Below are 23310 nucleotides of genomic sequence, written 5' to 3'. Positions count from 1 at the left end.
GGCAAGAATAGTATTGACCAGGATGCTCCAAGATGCTGAAGTTCTAAGAGGTAATCAGTGGGTAGAAAGGGGACAGCAGCAACAAACCATGCTGTATAAAATCTCTACAGTTCACTTAGGCCGCCTTCTCACCGTTTGCCAGAACACTCAATACCAAAGGGACCAAAGCCTTGGGAAAAGCAAACATTTTCATCAAACTAAATAGATTAAATGGAAACATTCAGATTTCATGAAGGTATTGTTGCATGCACACGCACAGTTCAGGGATTCATCGCCTGCTCTTTGGCCTAAACTTTGCATAACTCTGCAGAAAATGCCATTTTCACATCAAATTATTTCACTCACAGATCACACAGCGATGCATAAAAATGAAGAAGAAAGCATATTTACCCAGTTTTTCTACCCTGGAAATTCTTCATTCTGAAAAATTCAGATGGGGCTTTAATGACCACAGGCTGCAGCCCTCCCCAGCAGCACCTGGCCAAGAACCCACCAGGTGTCACTTCAGGACCCAAACTGCTGGCTTGCAACAATCTAGCAATACGTAAAACTCCTGTTACACACCTCCATCCCTAACAAAAAAAAATCCCATCATCACTCACAGCTCTAAAACCAGGAAGATGGAGATGAGACTGCAGGCTGGTGTGGTTCTTTCCTCCTTACACCCATTCTGTGTTAAAGCACAGCACCGAGTGGAGCGAGCCTGCGTGTCTTTAGTGTCCAACCAAGAGGAGGCAATGCCGCGATGTCAGCGCCTGGGCACACATCTGACGCGCCATTACCAAACCGACAGCAACATTATCAATGTTAGCACGGCGCAGGTGTCAACACTTTGGTCCAAAAGGCAAAAACCCAACACTTGATCTCATCCAACAGCTTAACGCCTCCTTTCTCCTGGCTCAGCACAGCACTGGCTAGCTTTTCCACAGGCACAGCCCGCTTTGGTTAGCACCCAAAGGAAACCCCGCAGGGACAACATTTCCGCGCCCTTCCCTCTGCCCCTCGTGTCAATGCACACACCACAGCCACGTCCCCAAGCGCGACCCTGGGCGCACGGCCCGGCTCCCCCGCGCTCGCAGCGCCGTGCCCGCGGCTCGATGCCGGGCGTCGAAGGGCGAGGGCCACGTGCCGAGGGCATGGCGGAGCGGCCGGGCGGGGGGCGGCGGGGCCGGGGGCGCGGTGGTCGGGAGGTGGAGCCTGGCCGCGGGCGCGGGGACCTCCGCTTCCCTCCCCCGTCGGCCGCTCACCTGGCGGGGCCGTCCCTCGCCAGGGGGCCGGTTCCGCGCGGGGCGCGGGCCTCCCCGCCGGCCCTCCCCGCCGCTCCGCCGCCGGGCCGCGCGTTCGTCGCCAGCCGGCTCAGGCCCCAGCCGCCGCCGCCGCCGCCTCCCCCTCCATGGCCGCCGCTCTCGCCGGCTGCATTGTGGGAAGCTGACCTCACTCGCTGCTGCCGCCGCCCCGCCGGCTCCGCCGCTCGCCGCCATGGGGGCCGTGACCGACGGTGAGACCTCCTCCCCGCCGCCCTCCCTCCCCGCGGCCCCCGCTCCGGGCCGCTTTCCCCGGAGGAACCCCGCGGCTGCCCGGCTCGGCCTCGCCCCGCGCGGAGCCCTCCGTGCCGCTACGCTCTGCGCCGCGGCCTGGAGCTCCGCCGGGCCTCTCGGGCCCCGCTTCTTTCTTTCGCCCGCGTCCTCCTGGCCGAGCCCCTGCCGTGCCGTGCTCCAGGCGCGGAGCCTAAACCCCGTTTTTTCCACAGATGAAGTTATCCGCAAACGGCTTCTCATTGATGGTGACGGAGCCGGGGACGACAGGAGGATCAATCTGCTGGTGAAGAGTTTCATCAAGTGGTGCAACTCCGGATCTCAGGAGGAAGGGTATTTGTTTGCTGTTTTTAAGTCTTGAAACTCATTGCTTTGCGGTTCAGCACAAAACTGAGCTTCTGTTTAGACAAAGAAAGTAAACTGCGTTCACATGGATCCAGCCAGGCTGGATGGGCAACCTGGTCTGGCGGTTGGCAATCCTGCACACAGCAGGGGGTTGAAACTAGATGATCACTGTGGTCCTTTTCAACCCAAGCCATTCTATGATCTTTGCTATGTTCAGCCCTGTGTGGTTCTCAGGACAGAGCCCAGGAGCTGCGGCAAGAAATGTCAAAAATTACAGAGCAAACCATCCTGAAATCTAACAGAGCAGTGAGGGCTCTGCACGTTGCTTCACGATTCAGCAGTCCTGTTATTACAACAGGAACACGACTTGAGTGCTCCGGTTGGTGGCTCTGCATTTGTTCTGCTATGTGGGGGCTGTGCTGCTTCTGCTGTGCTGCCCTGAAAAGAAGGAGGAAAACAACAGGCCAAAGAACTAAAGGTTGAGCAACAACATGTTGTTCTGCTGCAGGGTCTGTGCTGATGCTGGATATAAATTCCAGGAGGACATTCTGTGATGATGCTGTGCATAGAGAAGCGCTGGAGTGTTTAAATATTAATCGTGGTGGTCACAGAGCCGGCCCTAGTTGGGAAGGGTGTAATCCCTGGAGCAATCTGCCCGTGCTCTAATGCTGCTTTGCACCTTTAAGGACACGATGATAGAATTAAATGGTGCAGCATTCATTTTTAACTGCACTTTCAATAGTTATACATCGAATCTTAGAAATATTTTATTACTTGAATAATTGCTGTTGTTTTAACAGTTCCTTGCGTTACCTGAGGCTTTGTTTTTTTCTGATTATATAAAAACGGGCAGGTATTTTCATGCTGCTGAGGAATAAACGTCTTGTTTGCTTTCAGTTACAGTCAGTACCAACGAATGCTGAGTACTTTATCACAGTGTGAATTTTCAATGGGAAAAACTCTTCTGGTATATGACATGAACCTGAGAGAGATGGAAAATTATGAAAAAATCTACAAGGATATAGGTAAAGGATGAGAAAAAAAGTCAATCTTATTTGAATTTCTCTTTCATAAAGAAGCTCGAGTCACATCTGATAAACAAAATGTAAACATAGAATGGGTGACTTAAAAAAAATATTTTAATACCAGTAGTAGTTGCCCTTGTATCTTATCAGTGTTTAAAGTGTGTATAAATATGTATAAATAAAAACTTTTTTTAGTCTGTTGAAGTATAGCTTTGAACCTCATGGAGCTTGCAGGCCATCGTGTAAAGAGCTGTTTGTGATGATTTAGCAGAATGGATTGTTGGCTTTTGTTGTTTGATTTGTGTCTTTCTGTTAAAGAAAATAGTATAGCTGCAGCACATGAGAAGATTTCTGAATGCAAGAAACAAATCCTGCAAGCAAAAAGAATTAGAAAAAATCGCCAGGGTAAGGAGCAATATTTACACTGGGCGGTTCTATTGAAATGTTATCTTTTAAAATACATTGTACCAGAAAATAGATTACATGTTCTTGAAAATGCAGAAGAAAATGCTGTTATTAACGCTACATGTAGCGTTATCTGGTGGGTTCCACACAAGCTGCTGAAAGTTTGCTTGTTGAGGTTAAGCCAGTAAATCTCAGTGACACATAACACCAGGAAAATTTGGAGAGTAGCTTAGAGGTGTTCTCAAGCCAAAGAAACCTTCCCAAGCATCCTTTAACAATTCAGTTGACTTAAGAGCTAAAGCACATTACTAGCAGCAAGACAAAAGAGTTAAATAGGCTTCCACCCAGCACCAAAAATCATGTAAGTGTATTCCTTCAGCTCTTCAGGAGGAAAGTAAGAGCTAATACAGGAGCAGTTGTGCCAGTTGCATACCCACCAACCAATACGGCCTTGCAGAATACCTCTGAACCACCTATTAGACACAACTGTTCCCTACTCTTAAAAGTAGGGATTTGATATTTTTGGTTGAAACTTAAAACATTTCCCTGCAATAGTCTTATCAAAATTTAGCAATTGGGAAAGCAAAAGTTTGCTTCCTAAAAATTGAAATGTGAAAATAAATAGTTTAAAAAAAAAAAAAAAAAGAACAGCTGTAACAGGTAAAAGGCTTTAAAACCTTTAAAAACCACATCCAGGTGTGTTCTGTGGATAATTTTAGACCCTATTAGAAACTGTAAAGAGCCTTAAGCAGTAGAAGAGTAGAATACTTAGATTTTTACAAGCACAGGTCAAAAGTGTTTGCTTTCAAAGATGTTCTGCCCACATTTTCCATCTGAATGAGGTGATTAGTGTATGTAAAATATTACCTTTAGGAAGTGCCCACTTTAATTGTCTACATAACCATCATGTCGTTTTTAATGTACAAAAAAAAGTTAAATCAAGCTGTTGTTTCTCTTGCAGCGTTTTATTTTTCTCTAAAAATCTTAAATGTCTGTGTAGTATCCTATCCACAGTTTCCTATATGTATTAGATTATATATAAAAGCAACACTTAAGATTCATACACAAATACATCTGAAGCGGTGCAGAGCTATCTAAAGGTCATGTTTTCTTATCCTTTACAAATCCCTAGTACTGGGTAAGTTTGAGTAAGTAATTAAGGGCTTACTATCACCTGATCTTTATTTAAAACTGACTTTCATGTAGTCATCTACTTGAATCTGTTATAGTATATTTTTATACAGTTTTACATGAATGTTCCTTTTTTATGTGCAAGATGTTACGTAGAGATTTGAAAATGTTAGGACACTTTTTTGAGAAGTAGAAAGAACTGATGGGGAATTTTAAATTCTTATATCTATACCTTCAGAATTTAGACTAATAATATTTAAATTTCTTTCAGAATATGATGCATTGGCCAAAGTTATACAGCACCATCCAGACAGGCACGAAACACTGAAGTAAGTATGAGACTGCATTAGATTACAATAAACCAGCAAATTAAATCACCAGATTTGACATTTTCTTGGTTTCACAATTTGACCTTTTTGTCCCTCTTACATAGTTTTGATGCAAGAAAAACTGGTGTTTCATTTTAAAATTGTGCCCTTATCAGCTTTCCTTCATTAATCTCTATCTGTACGGGTTCAGAAACATTACTAATAATTTTGTATTTGAAGTTTTTCCATTGTTAAGGTGAATGGATGAACTCAGATGTAAATGCACGGCAGTTTATCAGTGACAAGTTGATCAGGAAAGAGAGATAGCACGGCAGTGCTGTAAAGTGCAGCAGCAAGTAATCATGCAGAATATGTATCACACAGGCAAGTAAGATAGAATAAGAAGTAGAGAAAGCAAGAGAAAGCTTGTAGTGTTGTTCTGTGTTTTCCTTCTAGTAGTTGTTCCTGCATGCCTGCTTACAAATTACTACCTTGTGTACCACAGTATAGCCTGCCCTGGCATGTAGGTAAGACCTACCTGTTGTCCAACTCGTCCTGCATATAACCTCCAGTATTACCTGTCACAGCTGGGTTTGGATCAGCTACCTGTGCTTTTGGGTCATTTTGAGCAGTCACGAGGAGATCATCTTTTGAATATTATTAAGCCACAGAAACATTCCAGGACTTACAGCATCTACAAGTTTGTTCTTCTTTACCTGATTAAAGGCATGACATGGATTACTTTCTCATTTAAATGTAGCTCGTGTCTATCCTGCTGTCAGCTTTCAATGAAATTGTAGAGGGAAGCTATTATTTCATGTCCCATGCTGTTTTATAGCAGCAGGAAGAATTTATCATATTATTTATCCTAATGTTAGCAATTTGTTTAGCTATAAACTTCTGACACTATTTCATATGCTTCTTTCTCATCTTGGACTTCATTGCCTCAATCTCTGTTATTACAGTTCATTCTCTTGTGATTTACTTATTTCTTTACTTCATTACTCAGCACGTGCCATTTATCAAGGGTTCATAAAAAAAGGATTATTAGAAGTGAAGCTTTTCAGATAAGTCAGTTGACTTAGAATGGAAACAACTAATTGATAGTTTTGTGTTTTGTTTTTTTTTTTTTTAAGATGCCAGATTGTTAAGATCTGGAAGGGGAGGTTGTTTTAATTTTGCACAACACATCCAAGTGTCAGTTTCTTGAGCAGAGCTGTAAATGTCAATAAGGTCAGCTAATGAATTTAGCATTTTAGCTTTTCTTAAACTTAATTTCTTTCGTCTTAGAAGAGTATATTGTTAGAAATAACCCTTTGTTCATGCACTGTAAGAGTGTCTGCAACATATCCCCCCTGTAGTCCAAGATGTGGACTTGCAGAGTCTCTATTTTACAGATTTTACAAATCAGACATAGTAAGAGAATGGAAACATCTTTAGAGAGAGCTTACTTCAAATGTATTGCAGCTTTAACTGACTTCCCCATGTGAACACTAAACATAGAAACTGCACAAAGTTTTCCCCCAGTGTTTTAATTACAAGGCTTTCTTTCCCTAGTTTGAGAGGAAAAATATAAAAAATCACATAATGTGAATCAGGAAAACCCACCCTTAAGTCAGAATGGAGGGAGACTCACCATCAACTCTTAGTTACTAAAAACTCTAGAGAAAACTTCTTGTGAGGAGAAACACCATGGTTTATTGCAAGGGTTACACTTACAGCTTTAGCAAGTCATACAGCACGATAGGACAAAGTTCAGAAAAACACTTTTTTTAATGCTTTTAAGGGGCTATTTCTTGGAACAACTAGTCCTGCAGCACAAAGGAGGAGAAATTGTTATTGACTTAGTCATGAGTAATGCATAGTAGCCAAGTCAGGAAGTGACAGGAGCCGGACCACTAAATGGCAGCGCCAGTGTAATTACCTGCCTTATCAAAAGAGCTGTTACAGCATGAAGCAATGACACCAGTCTTAGAAAAGGAGACAGAAAAATGAGAAGATCAGGCAAAGATTTTCTGGAGCTGAAAGTAAGAGAAGTAAAACACCAGGTGTAGCTCGGACATTGCTAGAAAATTGCTTGTCTTCTCACTGCCTGCTTATAGCTGACAGCAACGCATAAACAATGTTTGGTGAAACAGAAGCCTTTCAGAAACTAGAAGCCAGGTAGTGAAATCATTGCATAAGCCTATAAGCTGTCAGTCTGTTTCCATAATAGGAAGGTTTACAGTGCCACACCCAACCATATTTAAGGCATTCCCCTCCAGATACCAGTGTACTACCTCAGAAACAGACAACACCCTGAGGTTGCATTAAACCAGAGCTTTTTCCCAGCCATCGTGACTGGAAGCCCTTCTGTGATTCCCTGCCCAGACTAGTTGCAATAGCTCTCAGTGCTTCAGAAAAAAACAACTTTGTTCCCTCGCTGACCTGTATACAGCTCTGCCTGCTAATTAATCAGCCTCAATCCACCTGACCTGTAAAGAAACAGGTTGATCTCATCATATGGATCATAAATTACAAGAGGCATTACAGGAAAACGAGCAGGGCCAAACTGGAGGTTTGCTTCATCCTCATTTGAAAGCTGGTACCTATTATTCTGTGCCAGATCTCAGAAAGGATTGTAGTGGACCAGATGAGAATAGAAAACAAATGCTTGCAGAAGGGTCCTAAAGAGGGCTTGACAGGTTACATATCCAAAGAAGACAGGAATAATAACAAAGATTATAGATGTTGCATACTTCCTTTATCTCTTAATTAAAATAATAGCTGGGATGGGAGAAGAAAATGAGAGCATATCTATGGATCACAGGAGTACAAATATTGAATATTGCTTTCTAAGGAATAAGCTAAGTCATGTATCATCTGAAATGTGGATTACTCTGTGTAAATCTACTGTAAAGTTCATGATTATCCACTACTGTGTCTGGTCAGGCTACTGTCAGAGATGGAGTACTTTATCTGACAATTGCTGTGTTTATTGCCTCTTTAGGTGAAGTAGCCTTACATGTATGTCATTCCTTTTATTGTGCTTTGTTTACCTTTGCAGTACTATTAGCCACGCTGTTTATTTATTACTTAAACCCGTTTTTCAGTAAATTCAGAGAACTTTTTAAAAAAATAAATAAATTACTGTGACAATTCCTTTCCAGGCAGCTAGAAGCTTTGGGAAAAGAACTTCAACACCTTTCTCACATTAAAGAAAATGTTGAAGATAAGGTAGGTTTTTCATAGAGATTATTGCATAATTATTTAATGGGAACATAATTAAACAAGAATCTGCTACGAGTTGTTTGGCTGTATATGCTCTGAGTTTTCTGAATATACTCTTGATCATTCCAGCTGGAGCTGAGAAGAAAGCAGTTTCATGTTCTCCTGAGCACCATCCACGAGCTTCAGCAAACTCTAGAAAGTAAGTGATATTCTTAGGTAACACATGCATGGGTTGGGTTTTGGCAGATCAGAAGATGAGATAGCTTGCAGCAGTGGACAAGCTACATGCAAATTTGAATGCAAAAAAGCTAAATGACTTAACCCTGTGAGGCAGGGAGCCCGTGATAGAATGGGGAATAAAGCTGTCAAACACAAGAGCTAAATTCAAAAACACAGTCAAAACATACTTCAATCATACCAACCATATTCAAAAAATCAGTGTTTACTTTTCATGCTTTAATAATACAGATAATTTTGTTTTAAATATTATTTACTGGACGCTTGCTATGTCTTTTGAAGACAGAATAATTGGTATAGTCTGTGAGCATGACCTGATTAACATACACATGTTGCTATAAGAGCAGACTTTCATTCTCTAAGGCCCTCTAGATCTTCTTAAGCAGAATGAACTGTTAATCCTAGATGCAGTTTAGCAGAAGGTTATTGTTATTAAGCATTAATGACACTTGCTGAAGTATTAGTCTCTGAAATACATTTTTGTATGACCATAAGGTTTAGCTTTCAGTTTCTGGAATTTTGTAAAGGAAGTAAGAGTTTAGTGGAAGAACAACCTTAGCTGAAATAAAACATCAACAAACAAAGATAGGACATATAATTGGAAGCAGTCTGGCACTATTTGTTTGAATTGATCCTGCAGGATTTACCCTATATTTCCTGTAATAATTGTGGAAGAATCAGCCTTAAACATAGCATATTGTATAAAACAATACTCAACTACAGATTTAAGGCAATCAACACAAAACACTTTAGCTGGCACAGCTTTGCACTTTTGTTTGTAAATATAATCTAAGCACATTTAAATAACAATAATATGTTATTTTAGATGACGAAAAACTTTCAGAAGCTGAAGAATCTCAAGAAACTCAGATGGAAGCAGAGACCAAACAGTAAACATTGTTAGGACTACTGATGATACTCTTGAAGAATACACATACGTCCTCGCTTTGTTTTCATGCCAATAGAAAAAGAACGGGAGCTGAAAACTTTCTATTGCTTCTGTGAGTTTTAATACACAAGTACTTGTTTTGCTTTTGTTCCTGGTACAAACAATTCCAGATCTGTACAGATGGACCCTTTGTGTTAATCCATAAACTTTGACAAGAAATATGTTTTGGTTTACAAAAGGTGAATCTTCTGTACCTTAATTGTGAACTGAGGTGTTTGCAAATCACTGTCAATAAAAAGTGTTTACAAACAGTTTTCTATTATTTGGTAGGCACTGAGCTGAATAGTAAGGCCTCTTCTTCTTACTTGATACTACATGTCAGTGCACCTTTGCACAAGTCCCAGTTTCAATGCCATAGTCCAAGTGGGATCTAAAACAGAAACAAGGTCTTAAACTTTCAAAGTAGACCAGAACACACTAGTCTAATTCTGTAGAAGTGATGTGTTTTCTATCAGTGTTTCTGAAGGAGTGTAAACCAACATACTATACTATATTTGTTTGTTTTTCCCCATAAGCTGATCCAAAGCACTGCAGTGATCTGAGCCTCACAATGCTGTGTTCTGTACATCCATTTCAAAAGTGCATTTTGAAGTGACACATTTAAAACTGCAGTTTAAGTACTTTGTTCTTGTAGAACTTGGATTCTAGTCCTGATACAATTCCTTTTTTCCTGCTTCTGGATTTTATTTGTTAACCGTGTATTATGAAATAGGTTGTGGAGCCCTTCCTTCCTCGTGAAACAAACGCAAGCTGTAGGCAGCAATTGTAATGTTAATGTTAAAGAATCCAAGATACTTTGGTTATTAATAGGGAGCGTAGAGTGCACCCACCTGGACTGTCCTGCAGTTTGCTGGGAGGTAAGAAATACAGCTTTCAACCTTGCTGACAGAAGAGAATTGAGTGTGCTGTAAGCTTTTGTAAGGCAGCAGGCAAAGATCCTGGGGCAGTAGGAGGTCATATCAGTACCTGTTACCCATATTCGAATATCACCTGTTAAAACAGCCCTTCTGGTGGTTTGGGTAAAGGAAAACATTTTGGATCTCAATCAGACCACAACATAAGTAGGTTGTGCAGAGAAGTTGTAGGCGCCCCATGTCTGGAGGTGTTTAAGGCCGAGTTGGATGGGCCCTGGGCAGCCTGTTCAGGTGCTTGATTCAGTGGTTAGCATCCCTGCCTATGCTGAGGGGACTGGAACCTGATGGTCTTTGAGGTCCCTTCCAATCCGAGCCATTCTGTGATTCTATGATATGCTGTTTTTCTAAAATAACAGCACTGCACAGAATGGAGCCACCTCCTCAAACAAGGTGGCAGCTAAGTGGTATTTCTGGGGTTGCAGCTTTGGGCTTCTGTAGGCCAAATGCCCCGTAACTCCCATTCAGTGACAGTGAATTTGCGTGCATTGAGCTGAGCAGGCATCTGAGATTGTTTTGTTTGTATTCCAAGTTTGCTAAAGGCAAGCCAGCTGAATGAGAAGTCGTACAACTTCAGTAGCACAGTGCAGCTGTAGACTAATAAGCTGTCAAAAGTCTTCTGGTTCACAGCTGGTCAACTCAGAACACAGGGGAAGCTCAGGTTTGCCTGTTAAAGCCTGTATAGACATGCTCTTCTTGTGCACTTAAGATTTTGCAGAATGTGGGTGAGGGGAGCAAACAAAGGATTCTATATGAAAAATAACACTGTCAAGAAGTATTTACTGCTGTGTTTTTTTCCCCCTCCTAACAACAGTGAACAGTAAAATATTTTGCAAAGCAACAATAGTAAATTATTGCTACATCAGGGAGGAGTCACCATCACAAATCTATGAATGATGAAGACCATAAATGACAAAGTAAGAAGGTGGTGTCACCATGCTGCCTTGGAGAGTAGCCAGAACATGTATGACACCAATTCATTGCAAGTACAGCCTTGGTGGGACTTCAGAAGTCTTAGCTCCTGTTTTATTTTTCAGTGTCTAAACCTCTTGCTTCTTGAACAATGGATTTGCACCAAGAGAAAATCAAATGGAACTCTACTGCCAGGTGACATTCAAAGTCTTTTATTAAGACAAGATTCAGATTCTAATCTGCTCTGTATGTGTTGAAAATACATATCTGTATCCCTTTCATTCTTCTGTTGACTTTTTGTTCGAGTACCAGGACAGATGATTGCCACTATTTGATCCCTTCCTAGAAAGTCCTCCTGTTACAACCTTTCTTACCTGCATTGACTCCCAAAGTACACATGGAGACAACCGTGGCATTTAAATAAGAAATCCTTCCTGCTTTTATGATTTACCTTCTTCCCATAGCAGCTGAGAAATGACCGCATCTCTAAATACAACAGCTAGATTTCATTGCCACATGGATACAAAAAGAGAAAAAAAAATACAGGCAGACGGGGAGATGCTGAAGTGACAAGCTGACACGAAGCTCCTTTTTGAGGGAGAAAAGAGATAGGGAAAGGGGAACATTGGACAAGTAGCGTCAGTTTTGCCCTGAGAACCCCCGTACCTTTTATTCTATAGAATACATACATGAGAACAACGCTGCGCTGCATGTGAACCATTGAACACATCCATCGAACGCCCGGCTGGGGCTGCGGGGCCCTGCAGCAGCGGCAGAGGGCAGCAGACGGCAGCGCTGGATGCGAACGGGAGCAGCGCGGGTGGTTCGACCCGAGCAGCAGACGAGGAGTGGTGATATATATATATATGATATGATATATATATATATATGATATGATATATATATATATATATATATATATATTTTCTTTAGGTTGCAAAGTCGCGCTGGGTTTTCTATGCATACCCAGCAGGGGGATTTTCAGAGTCTCTCACCTAAGCTACCCTAATTTCCAAAGCCTCAACTGAAACACTCAGGTATATAAAACGCTGTGAAGCAGCAAAAAAGGTCCCGCACTGAAGTCAGCACCCCTTGGCACAATGTGAGCAGCCTGCAACCAAGGTTAGAAGGCATTACTTTTGGAGCAGACTATATTTACATCTGTGAGAACTACAACAGATACAAAAAGCACAACACTGATAGAGCAAACTCTCCGTTACAAAACCACTGTCTTTCAACATAGTCATCACTATTAGTTAAGCATTTTCACCTGTAATGAGCAAGAGCCTGTGTGCCATTCTCATAATTATCTGCACCCACAGAGGTTCTCCACTGTCACCATAATCAGATCGCATCACCTACTGCCTCTCTGTGCTCATATCCACTGTTTGGTCTTCATCAGTATCTATGAACAGGTGCAATTTTTTTTTTCAAAAGGAGGAATTCAGTGACACATCTTTGCTCCTTATCAGATGCCATTCTATCAGACTGCCCTTCTGCTGCCATTCATTGCACCACAACAAAATCTAATGGAACATCAGTGGAAAGGTTCAACATCTGTTACCATACCACCAACACCTGCCTCTAATGTTGTGGGCCAGTATAATAAAATAGGAGGCATTACTTTTGGAGCAGCCTACTGCAGCCAAAAAGCCGACACAACCTCCAGCAGCTTCTCCCACATTGGGGCAGGGGGAACAGAGCCCAGCAGTGCGGCCCAGCCCTGTGGCCATGCTGCTGCATTCCTGCCTGAGCGCACTCTGCCCCAGCAGCCTGAGGCCATGGCAAGAGCCATTTGGGAATCATTTCACACTGCAGTGCTCAGAATTTGCTGCACCGTACTGAAAAACCCAACAGAAGTTGCTGAGAGTGTTATCTATCCTGTGTGAGAACTCTAAAGTAGGCAACAGCTGACATAGGCTTTAGTAAACACTCAGGTTTGTTTGTTTTATGAGGTAGTAGGGATGTGCTCTGCAGGCACCTTTCAAATAATGCATCATTTCACTCTTCCTATGAACCTCAGAGAAATTCCTCTTCATGCTGAACTTTCTGCACCAAGTTCCACAGACTTCAGCCAAACGCAGTGTTTTCCCTCAAGCACTGTTCTGTAACAAACAGAGCTCCCAAACAACACTGAAGCTGGAAGATTTTGTAAGAGACAGCAAAGCCTTCTTTGAATGGGCAGAGATTTTACTTGTATTTACACCTTGCTCTGCCTTCCTCCTCCTCCTCACTGCCCAACCCAGCGAGCTGCCTGTGGCACTGAGCGCCTCGAGCAACAACAAAGGATCACAAGGCACAGGAGGAAACCCATGTAATCTCCTTGCTCCAGCACTGTGAACAACCAGCATGTTTGCTGAACAGAAGTGGATGCTGAAAGGGGATTTGTGATCCAGAGCACTGTCTCTCAGTGCCAGGATGCAAAGACATCTCCTAAGCCTCACAGTGCTAAACACAGACTGCAAATCTACAAGTACAAGTACAAGTTAATGTCTGTGCCATCCTACACCAAATAACATGGCGAGTGTTAAAACGAAACAGCTCACTTCTTTTTCAGGCTTGCCACATGACACTGACTTGCTAAATGCTGCAGAACATCTGGCACACTGCAAACGCTTAGGGACAGTGTGGGGCAAACCTTAAGGATGCAGCAATACAGATCCCATGACTTCAGTGAGAGGCTGTGCTGGAAATCACACAGAGGTTGCAAAGCCACTCAGGAACAAATAAAGTCAAAAGAGAAAGAATGAAAACATCACCAATCATAGCACAGTTTGAGGGCAGAATCCTAAGGAAGGGAAAAGGTCCTTCTGACAGCAGCGCTCTTCTGCAGGAGCAGAGGAATTGAGGCTCTGCCGGTGCTCATTTGGCCCCTGGGTGCTCTTTAATCGGATGCCACGAGTTTTTGAAGCGTGCTGCTTCCTCCTGCAGCCTGCTGCCAACACACTGATGGTTTATGCTGCTTACAGCTCCCAAGGAGGAGAACTGCTGAAAAGCAGTGGGAATATTTACTTTCTGCTGCTAATGCAAGTCGCGAGTGAAGGACTTCAAAAACCTTCTAACCTGCATGCAGGGAGCTGCAAACCGAGTCTGGCTGAGCACAAAACAAAGCTGCAGGATGTTGTTCCATGGGGAGAAACAACCAAACTACAACACATCCTCAGAGCAGAGTTCTGAAAGGCGGCTGAGCTGCGGCACTGCCTGCAGGGAGGGACAGAGCCTGAGAAGCCACAGCCAGCAGGCTTGTTTGCTTGGAAGAGCTGAAAGAATAGAATAAAAAAGAAGGAAAAAGAAAAAGAAAGAAAAAAAAAAACAGAACAGAAAGGCAAAGGAAACTAACTGTGAGCTGGTTGTCTCTGCCTTATTTCTATTCTGCAGCACCAGACCTTTAACCTCTCTATGTGCACTTATATGCACGAGTGCATGCACACATGCACATGCCTCTGGATCACATACGGGCACAGGCACACAGCACAAAAGCACCTCTGGAAACTCCAATGGATTAAATGTACTTTTGGCTCTCTTTTTTTTCTGGCTCCCACACACACCGCTGCTCCTCTACTGAAGCAGCCCAGGCACCACCAAGCTGTAGCCCCTTTGCACTGCACCATGCTTCCACCATGATGCAGAAATGGAGCCACATGGAGGAGTAAGTGCTTGTTATTGTTTGCCTTGACACTCAGAGAAGCATGACAGAGTTGGCCTACCTTGCTATTTTGCATTGTCCCATCATTACCCGCTGTCAAACTTTGCTTTGCAATTACTCATCTCCCAGGGGAGCTGCAAGTAGCAATTTCCCCCAAGAAGTAATAGCAACCGACCAAAATGAGCTGATTGCATGGATACGTCAGTGCAAATGAGACGAGAGAGGTTCCTGGTTGCATTATCCTTAAATCACTGCCTGATGGTGGCTGTGCCTGCAATTACTCATCAGCTGCAGGGGGCAGTGAGCACCCAGTCCTCCTCCTGTTCACCCATTTCAACACCAGTTCTGCATGGGTGCAAAGGGAGCAGGTTGTGCAGTGATGTACAACCCCCCGCTCAGAGCATCACACCAGCACTGCATGCTTCTGCTGTTGGCAGGGAGGTGACACAGTGACAGCATCCCACCCAATAACACTGCTTAAGGATCCCAAAGAGTCGTTGGAAAGGGAAACAGTTACAGTGGTGAACAACACTGTGGCAGTGTCTGTGATTAAGGGATATAATTATAATCTAGTAATTTCAGCAGCTGACAGTTCAGCTGTACAGCAGTCATGTTAAAACGAGATTGGCAGTTCCATGCTCATAGACCAGCAATGAAAGTTTCAGGGAGAACTAGCAAGAAATACAAAAAAAATAAGATATGCTGCTTGCCTACCTAATGCTCTGGGGAAATTTCAGCAAGATCCTTATGTCAGCGAGCTGTGGGCCCCCAGTTAGCTTCCAATGATTCTATGATTGAGTAAGCATGATGACGAAGGCTCAACAACTGTACTGAATGATTGGGTATTAGGAAAAATTTCTAAGGAAAGGTAGTGATGCATTGACACAGGCTGCCCAGGGAGCAGTGGTGTCGCTGTACCTGAAAATGTTCAGGGACCATGGAGATGTGGCACTGAGGGATGTGATCAATGGGCACAGTGGGGTGGGGTTGGACTTGGTGACCTTAGTAGTCTTCTCCAACCTTAATGATCTGATGATTCTATGAAACAGTGGGGTGCTATTACTTATAAGCGTCCTGTGCTTGGCCTTAGCTTCTTCTCAACATCAGACACTAAGAAACATTGAGGTTACGTCTATAGGATTTACAGCATTTTTCCATCTATGCCCTAAGACTGCGCAGAGATTTATCCAGGAGTAAAGCATTTGCTTTTGTACTGGAACCACTTCTACAATACCCTCCTTCAGTCTGGAATGTATTTATTTTATCCTTAGCTCAAAGTGTTTTGGCTACCTCTCTTTATATTAAACCAGTTTCATCAAGTTCTCACTCTTTCTCCCTGAGCAGGCTGCATTTTGCTTCTAAAACCATAAAAGCAACTACTGAAAACAGCTCATTCCATTTTTTTTCTGATTAAAAGAAATCCCCCCCACCAAACCTTATAGCTGTACACTTAAGAAGGCTGATAGCAAACTCTGAACCCATTCACTTGTTCTGCACATCCAGCTCTCCAGGTGACACACGATTCCCATTTGCCTACTTCCAGCTCATTGTTCAAGCTTTCCATGTTTTATTCTAAGAATAGAAATAGCAACTTAATTTCCTAATCAAGACCAAACCCCAAGAAAGGATTTATCTTCCTGGCACACGGTACTCTCCCTGCTGACATCCCTGCATGGCACCTGGAGCAGAGCTCATGTCCCTGGGCTCCTGAGTAGGAAAGCAGAAGCAGGGGAACAACTGCTGTTCTCTGCTTGTACTGTCTACTTATATTTAGTATTTTACACACAGGCACAACACATTAATGTCAGGGAAGCACATTTCTGCCCCGTGTTTTCCCTTATTCTGCACTCTTCTCAGGGCATGAGAGCAACTCCTACATGCAGTTTATACATGTGCATATAGATAGATAGATATGTGTGAGAGACTTTCTAATAAAAAGAGGATAACTGTTGCCACAGGAAGTTATGAATAGATGCATGCATGTACACACTGTCAAACACATCCTGATCCCTTGAAGCCTTTCAATTTCTGGAAGGAAATGCTAACAGAAAAGGGCAATGTCCCTCTTCCAGTTCATACGCCAACCAAGAGCTCAGCAGCAAGGAAGGAGGTGAGTGCACACCCATGAGCTCCAATCCAAGACAGCATGTCATAAGATGACATGGGCATATGAATAACTTGTCTTTGATAGCACAGCTACTCCGGTATAATATTTACCCTTCAGTAATGCAAAGTAGTGCTTTATGGGTGGGCTAGCTGATCTTAGAGGTCTTTCCCAACCTTAATGATTTCAGTGGTTCTATGGTTCTGTGCGTGGGCATGGAGGTGATGGGTTGATGGTTGAACTAAATGACCTCAGAGGTCTTTACCAACCTTCATGATTCTACGATGTACAAGGGGAATTTTGTGACATGGTGATTGTGAGTCTCAGCTACCAACTATAGGAGGGAAAACTGGAGCTTTTCCTTCTACTCCACCCTAAGCATAGGCAAAGAAACATGGCAGCTTCATCTGCTATCCAGTCACTGACACAGCAAACTAAGATCTTCAAGCTTTTGTTTTCCTTGGAAACTGTTATGATTGCTAATCAGTGTAACGAAGGAGGTTCAATCACCTTAGCCCTAGGAAAACATTATGTAATAACAGCTCTGTGCAAGCTGAAGACAAGTGTCTTTATTAAAAATCAACATTAAATCCCACACCCAGTCCCAGCTATTCATGCCACTGCATCATTTCAGATGTGCTCATGCACCAAGGAATCCTGTCAGATTGGAGCCACAGGAGGTAAACCAGTAGATTGAAGAGGTTAAATGTATTTCTTTACTAATGGGACTGATGCTGTTCAAAGCTCCCATAAAAATTCAGCATGAAGACTATAAACCCCATGAGCTTAGGGAGCTCTTCATGATCACTCAACCTTTAAGCAGATACAAAGGAAATTTTTCTCTGCCTCTCTCTGAATATATCCATCTCCTCAGGAGCAAGTAAAAGACTTGCATAGAAAACCTGATAAAATTCCTGAGACAGTCATTAATTCCAGTCACTTCAGCAGTGACTTCCCCACCACTTGTAGCACTCAAAGAGGTTATAGAGTGCCTTAGTATGGATGAATCCTGTTCATTAGCCATTTTCTTGCACTTTCATATTCACACTGTCTGGCCTTGGCCTTGCTAAGTACAGAAATCTATTCTCCCTGAATATGTTGTTAACAGGCTTTTTGCTTTTTTTTTTTTCCCTAGTTCCAGAGAGTTTGTGAAATTCCCAAGCTTCCAGGGAGCTCTATGCACATCGTGCTTTTGCCCCTGTTCTGGCTGCAGAGTCAGAAACTTCTGCACTACACCACCTCTCCTCCACTTTGGGGAGACCAAACTTAAGAAGGCAGCACACCAACTCATAACTAGGGCCGGGTGATGGGGATAGGAAACCACAATCTTGAGTAGCACAACCCAAGTGGTCATGACTGACTCTCACATAATTCCAAACCAGAAAGGTTTGGCATCCTGAAGGGCCTTGGGCAGAGGAGATGCACTGAAGAAAAATCTTGCTTTCTAAAATGCTAAAAATTTGGAGATTTGCACGAAAATGAGGCCTCTTGTGCTGTTAACTGCATATAACCGTGTAATACCCTGAAATAAGAAATGCAATTTTCTGCCTTTTTGATCAGTTCCCGAGGTTAACAGCTGCATAAGCACTGAATCTTTTCAGGAATCCTGCACAAATATTCCCCTCATGCATCTTACTGTAGAAAACTACTCAGCCAAAGCAGCTGCACAAAACATTAGCAGCTGATCTGAGCTAATTCAATCATTCTGATAAGGCTGCAAGGGAAGAATCAGAGACAAAAGAACTACAAGGGAGGTCTCATGTACTAAATCTCCTCTGGCACTGGGACACACCACAAAGCAAGACCTGCCCCAACCACAGCTGCTGCTACCCTCCATGAGATCACACCATCAGTTATAATGGGGAGTTTCTGATAGCTCCTGCTGGTGTTTGTAACTCAGGTACAGCTCACTCTCCAAGAATACATGCAGCAAAACAGTCAGCATCTGTTAGAGCTCCTTCACTTTTCCAGGATGCTGCCCTGATGACATGGGGACTGCAGAGCCAGATCCAGCATAAACCAACACTGACTTCAGTGCTGCTGGAGCCGAGCCTGCCCCTCCAAACCCCACTTCTACATCAACGTGAGGCTGACATAAAAGTGAGCAGAAACACGATTCATCACTTTTAGGAGCCACTTTGCTGTGCTTTTGAAGAATCATGACACACTCAGCTGAATTTTACCAAGAAATCAATTACCTACCAGCTATTCTATGTATCCAAATAGGTTTCCAGGGAAGTAAATCATCCTTACTGTGCTAATGCTAGTAGAACCAAGCCCATCTGCAGGAGCACATTTCCCATTAGGATGGATGGCAACACAGGAACCCATACAGCTGACAGACATTTACAGAGGATAATTACAGAGATTGCTGGAATATCAGTTACTTTGACACGTTAATGGTATGTTTTTCATTAGGTACACAGGCAGAGAGGTGATTGCAAACAATGCAGTGGCTGCTGAGCTCACGTGCCATCAGCAGGACAGGCCCCCAGGGTGCCTTGTTCTACCAAAGAGCAGCCCATCCTTTGGGCAGGACCAAGGCTGGAGCGGAACTATTATGCTACAAGGCCCCTCACTACAAGAAATTGAGGCCCTAGAGTGCGTCTGAAAGAGGGCAGTGAAGCTGTGAAGGGGCTGTAATTTATGACTCCAGCCACGTGCATTTCAATTCCCACCCAGCATTAGCAGCACGGCTCTGCTGGGCTTTCAGGGTGGCTGAGGAGCTGGTTTGTGAGGCTCTGAATGAAGCTGCAGGTGTCAACACAAACTAAAGGAGGTTATTTGTATATGGTGACATGAGGCCTTTCCACACAAATATTTTAAATGTTAATTCTCCCTTCTGCAGACATATCTGCCATTCACATCCCCCAAGGCAGATTTCAGAGGAAGTTCAATCCCGTTCCCAGCAAACAGCTTTCAGCCTGGCTCCAGACACTGGGGTGCTGCCTCAGTGTTTATCCACCACCCCATATCAATCCCATTGCTGTACATCGTTCTCTATGGGGAGACCACAAGTATATATGTACACGTATATATATGTACACAAGTATTTATGTATATATATATGTACACACAAGTATATTTATAGATGGATGGATAGATAAACACAAGTGCACAGCCTGTGTTTTACTTTTTTTTTTTTTTTTACCCAAATAAGAATAACAGAGCATGGCACGGAGGTGCTGCCCCTAAAAGCCCCCCTTTGCTAAGATTTAAGGGAAGGGAAAAGCTCTCCTTCCCTTGCTGCCTGCAGCCGAGCTGCTCTGCTGAGCAACAGAAAGAATCTGCTTTCATACAGACATGTAATTGCTACGAGTGACATTCATGAAAACAATGCGGTTTCTGAGCGATCTGTAGTATTAGACACCGCAAGCAATTTTCTCTGATGGAGTTTGACAACTTTGTCCAAAGAAATTGGATTTCTTTAAGCTACAAATAGTCTTCAACAGAAACAGATTTAAATACAAACCAAAGTCCCTCACGCTGCTGTAAATCACAAGGGAAACATAATTCATTTGCAGCAGTTTTCAACAAGAAAACTTGGCAGCCTTTCAGCGAGTTTCATAATTGCTCTATTTTAAACTCCAGCTTGAAAATGCTTGAGATGGCTTTTAGTTTTATTGAAAGGTTAATTTCACACCTCCAGAAAAATACCAGCTTTCCATTACATCTAACGGAGTGTTAAACATAAAAATTACAGACCCTTCATGCAAACACGCTGGGTTTGGTGGGTTTTTATCCCATATTGCTTTTCTTTTCCTCCCAGTGAAGTCACAGCCATGTTTGGGGCTGTCCCCACTGATCCTGGCTGAAGGGATGCGGCTGGGATTCATTCCCCAGGATGAGTTCAGAGCCAAAATCCCAATCCTCTGTGTTTGTAGCAATAGCATTCCCCAATGGACATGGACACTTCACGACTCCCGAAATCATGACTGAGCAATAAGTGTGTGTGTGTGCCAACGGATTGGGTGTATAAAGAAAAAAGCTCATGCAACTGTACTCACAGGGAAAGCCATTAGAAAAACACATTGCTATTGCCTTCAAGAAAACTATGATTCAGTTTTACAAGGAAAAAAGTTGCACTGAGTTTTAAGTATTTCAAATTCATGTTCACCAGAAAGTGTTTGTCAAGGGAAGAGAGAGAGGCAGGGATTAATTACCATAGAATCATTGGAGTTGGAACAGACCTCTAAAGGTTTACTGGTCCAGCTCCCCTCAATGAATAGGGACACCCTACAGCTCCACCAGGTTCTCAGAGCCTGCCCAGCCCAGCCTGACCCGAGTATCCCCAGGACTGGGCATCCACCACCTCTCTGGGCAATCCCTGTGATTCCTGGCACCATGACTCTGTGCAAGGGTGAGTGCAAGGTGCTCCCTGAGCAGCCCCAGTGCTGCTGTGAGCTCCCTGGGGTCGTGGGGTACTGGGAGCACATGGAGTGACCAAGACATAACTTCACCAGGAATATAACATATCCATTCATTGGGAACAATTTTATCACTACTTCATAGAATCACAGAACAGCACAGGTCAGAAAGGTCCTCAAAATATCCCCAGGTCCAACACTTCATGAGAAAAAGGAGACCAAATAAGGTTCTGCAGCATCGTGCCCAAAGGCATTTGGAAAAAAGGGGACATTTGAGGTATTTGAGGCAGCAGCACAGCCACCCAGAGAGCTGTGGGTGTCACACACCTTGAGGTGCTCAAGGCCAGGATGGTTGGGGCCCTGCAAAGCCTGAGCCAATAGTTTGCAACCAGCCCCTCAGCAGAGGGCTGGAACTGGATGATTTTTAATGTCCCTTCCAACAATTCTATGATTCCACGAAATTTGGAATGCAATGTGGAGAGGTGAGGCATGGGATCTGCTGGTGAAGGTACCAGTAAAATACCTGAGGCTTCCTTTAGCTGATTCCTTTCTTTTAAACAATTTTGTAGTTTCTCCCCATAATCATTAAAATAAATAACTTGGTCGTCTGAGATTCTCTTGTCTAGAAACAGCAGGAAGAAAAAAAAAGAAAAAACCACACACGGCTTATGAAAGAAGCGGCTGCCTTAGTGAAAAATAAGCTTCCTTTTAACATTTACAAGTTATCAGCTCTGCAAGGATCCTGGCAGGGGTGAGCCATTCTGCAGGAGATGGATGGGCAATTGCCGAACAAAGGCTCGTGCAATTTGGCTGTGAAAGTAGGAAAAAATAATTCAGTCATCAGTGAGAGCACCTGCAGGCATCCCTCTGCACATCCCAGGTGAGGACCATCGCTCATCCAAAGGCAGATAACCTTTATGCTTCCATCTGACATTCAGTCTCTGGCCTTTAGAATCACTGCTCTTCCGATATTCCCCATGTAAATCATCACACTTCCCCTTTTTATGATATTCTAATTAAGAAAACTGTGATAACAGTAACTAATTATGTCCATAACACATTTTGAAGCGATCTCTCTGCCTGTCAACACTCAGAGCTGGAGTCTAAACTTTGGCAAATGTCCCAGGGCCAAAAAAGTGTACGGAGCAGGATGCCATAACCTCCTGTCATTAATCTCAGATAAAGAAGTTCCCATGAACAATCAGCGACTTGTTTGCCATCAGCCTCCCACATCCTGCTACAACTTCTCTGATACAGCCTCACCACGCTCTTCTAATAGCTCTCTCTTGAGCATAATCATTGCCTTTTTACCATCCCTCTTTCCCGAGCAAACAACACCTATTCAGAAACAAGCACAAGGACTGAGCATTAGGATGCACTGTGAGCAGTATTTCATCCATTAGGAGACGTGGAACTGCATCCCTCCTTTAAAACACAACAAATGAATCGACCAGGTTACGATGCTTCCCCAGGCGCACACAAAGCTGTCATGTTTTGCAGCTGAAACACCGAGGCCACAGCATCTTTCTTCCAGCAAGCAGAGCTGCTGGGGGTGCTGCACTGTGGAGAACGCAGGGGAGCCTGGATGCAGAGTTTCCAGAAGTCAACGCAACCAATGGGAGATGCCTCAAGTTATTGTCATTGCCAGTGGACTTCCTCCATCTTGGGTTTCTCCATCTCCTGCACTAGGAACACCCCACCCCCCCAGCCTGGAGCCACAGCTCCCACTCCTCTCTCAATCCTAATGGAACACCTGCTCCCTCCGTGACCATAGCCACCCCATATGATCCACTCCTGATAGCTGGAGCCGTGCAGGCATCTGCACTGGGATCGTCATATTCAGGTGTTGAAGAACTGTCTCCTCACTTGATAGCAAAACTGGGATCCAAATCCCATTGTAAGATCTTTGGCCACTGACTTTACACTAACAGAAAATTGTCTGACACACCAGATTTCCTGCAGCAAAATGAGATATGAGCTGCTGGAATGCCACAGCCCTGGGCTGTACCAAAGTAAACCTATCACCCTGATGGGCAGCAGTGAAATCAGCAGCTGTCTGTCTGGGTGCTGGTCAGTGCCTTTCTGAGGAGTTTCAGTCTTTGAGCCACATCAGGACTGGGTAAATCGATTGCACAGATGCCTGTGGTCTACAGAATGCACGAGAGGGAACATAAAAAATATTAACATGTCAACAGCTTGTTTTATTTCAAGGCCTGTGAGATCAC

At 43.5% G+C, this 23310-nt stretch overlaps 2 protein-coding genes across 3 annotated transcripts in view; one reads left to right on the top strand and one right to left on the bottom strand.

The window, feature by feature from the left end:
• Nucleotides 1–1327, bottom strand: part of ATXN7 (ataxin 7) — an 80640-nt gene extending 79313 nt beyond the window's left edge. For both annotated transcript variants that reach the window (XM_052678334.1, XM_052678336.1), the window contains exon 1: nt 1248–1327. The gene's annotated coding sequence lies outside the window, so the exon portion shown is untranslated. The remainder of the gene's footprint in view (nt 1–1247) is intronic.
• A 36-nt stretch (nt 1328–1363) lies between these two features.
• THOC7 (THO complex subunit 7) lies at nt 1364–9396 on the top strand. The gene is made up of 8 exons (XM_052678339.1): nt 1364–1498; nt 1751–1868; nt 2778–2905; nt 3224–3310; nt 4713–4770; nt 7899–7965; nt 8089–8158; nt 9023–9396. Exons 1-8 carry the CDS (start codon nt 1480–1482, stop codon nt 9088–9090), a joined length of 615 nt encoding a protein of 204 aa, XP_052534299.1. The 5' UTR covers nt 1364–1479; the 3' UTR covers nt 9091–9396.
• The last annotated feature ends 13914 nt before the right edge of the window (nt 9397–23310 follow it).

This window comes from Tympanuchus pallidicinctus, unplaced genomic scaffold, assembly GCF_026119805.1.
Source record: "Tympanuchus pallidicinctus isolate F22 unplaced genomic scaffold, pur_lepc_1.0 scaffold17, whole genome shotgun sequence".
In the NCBI taxonomy this organism is placed as follows: Eukaryota; Metazoa; Chordata; class Aves; order Galliformes; family Phasianidae; genus Tympanuchus; species Tympanuchus pallidicinctus.
This window is presented reverse-complemented; position numbering and strand designations above follow the sequence as displayed.

Coding starts and splice junctions, on each gene's coding strand:
- THOC7 (XM_052678339.1), top strand. Junction 2,906..3,223: donor AAAAATCTACAAGGATATAG/GTAAAGGATGAG, acceptor TTTCTGTTAAAG/AAAATAGTATAGCTGCAGCA. Junction 4,771..7,898: donor GACAGGCACGAAACACTGAA/GTAAGTATGAGA, acceptor ATTCCTTTCCAG/GCAGCTAGAAGCTTTGGGAA.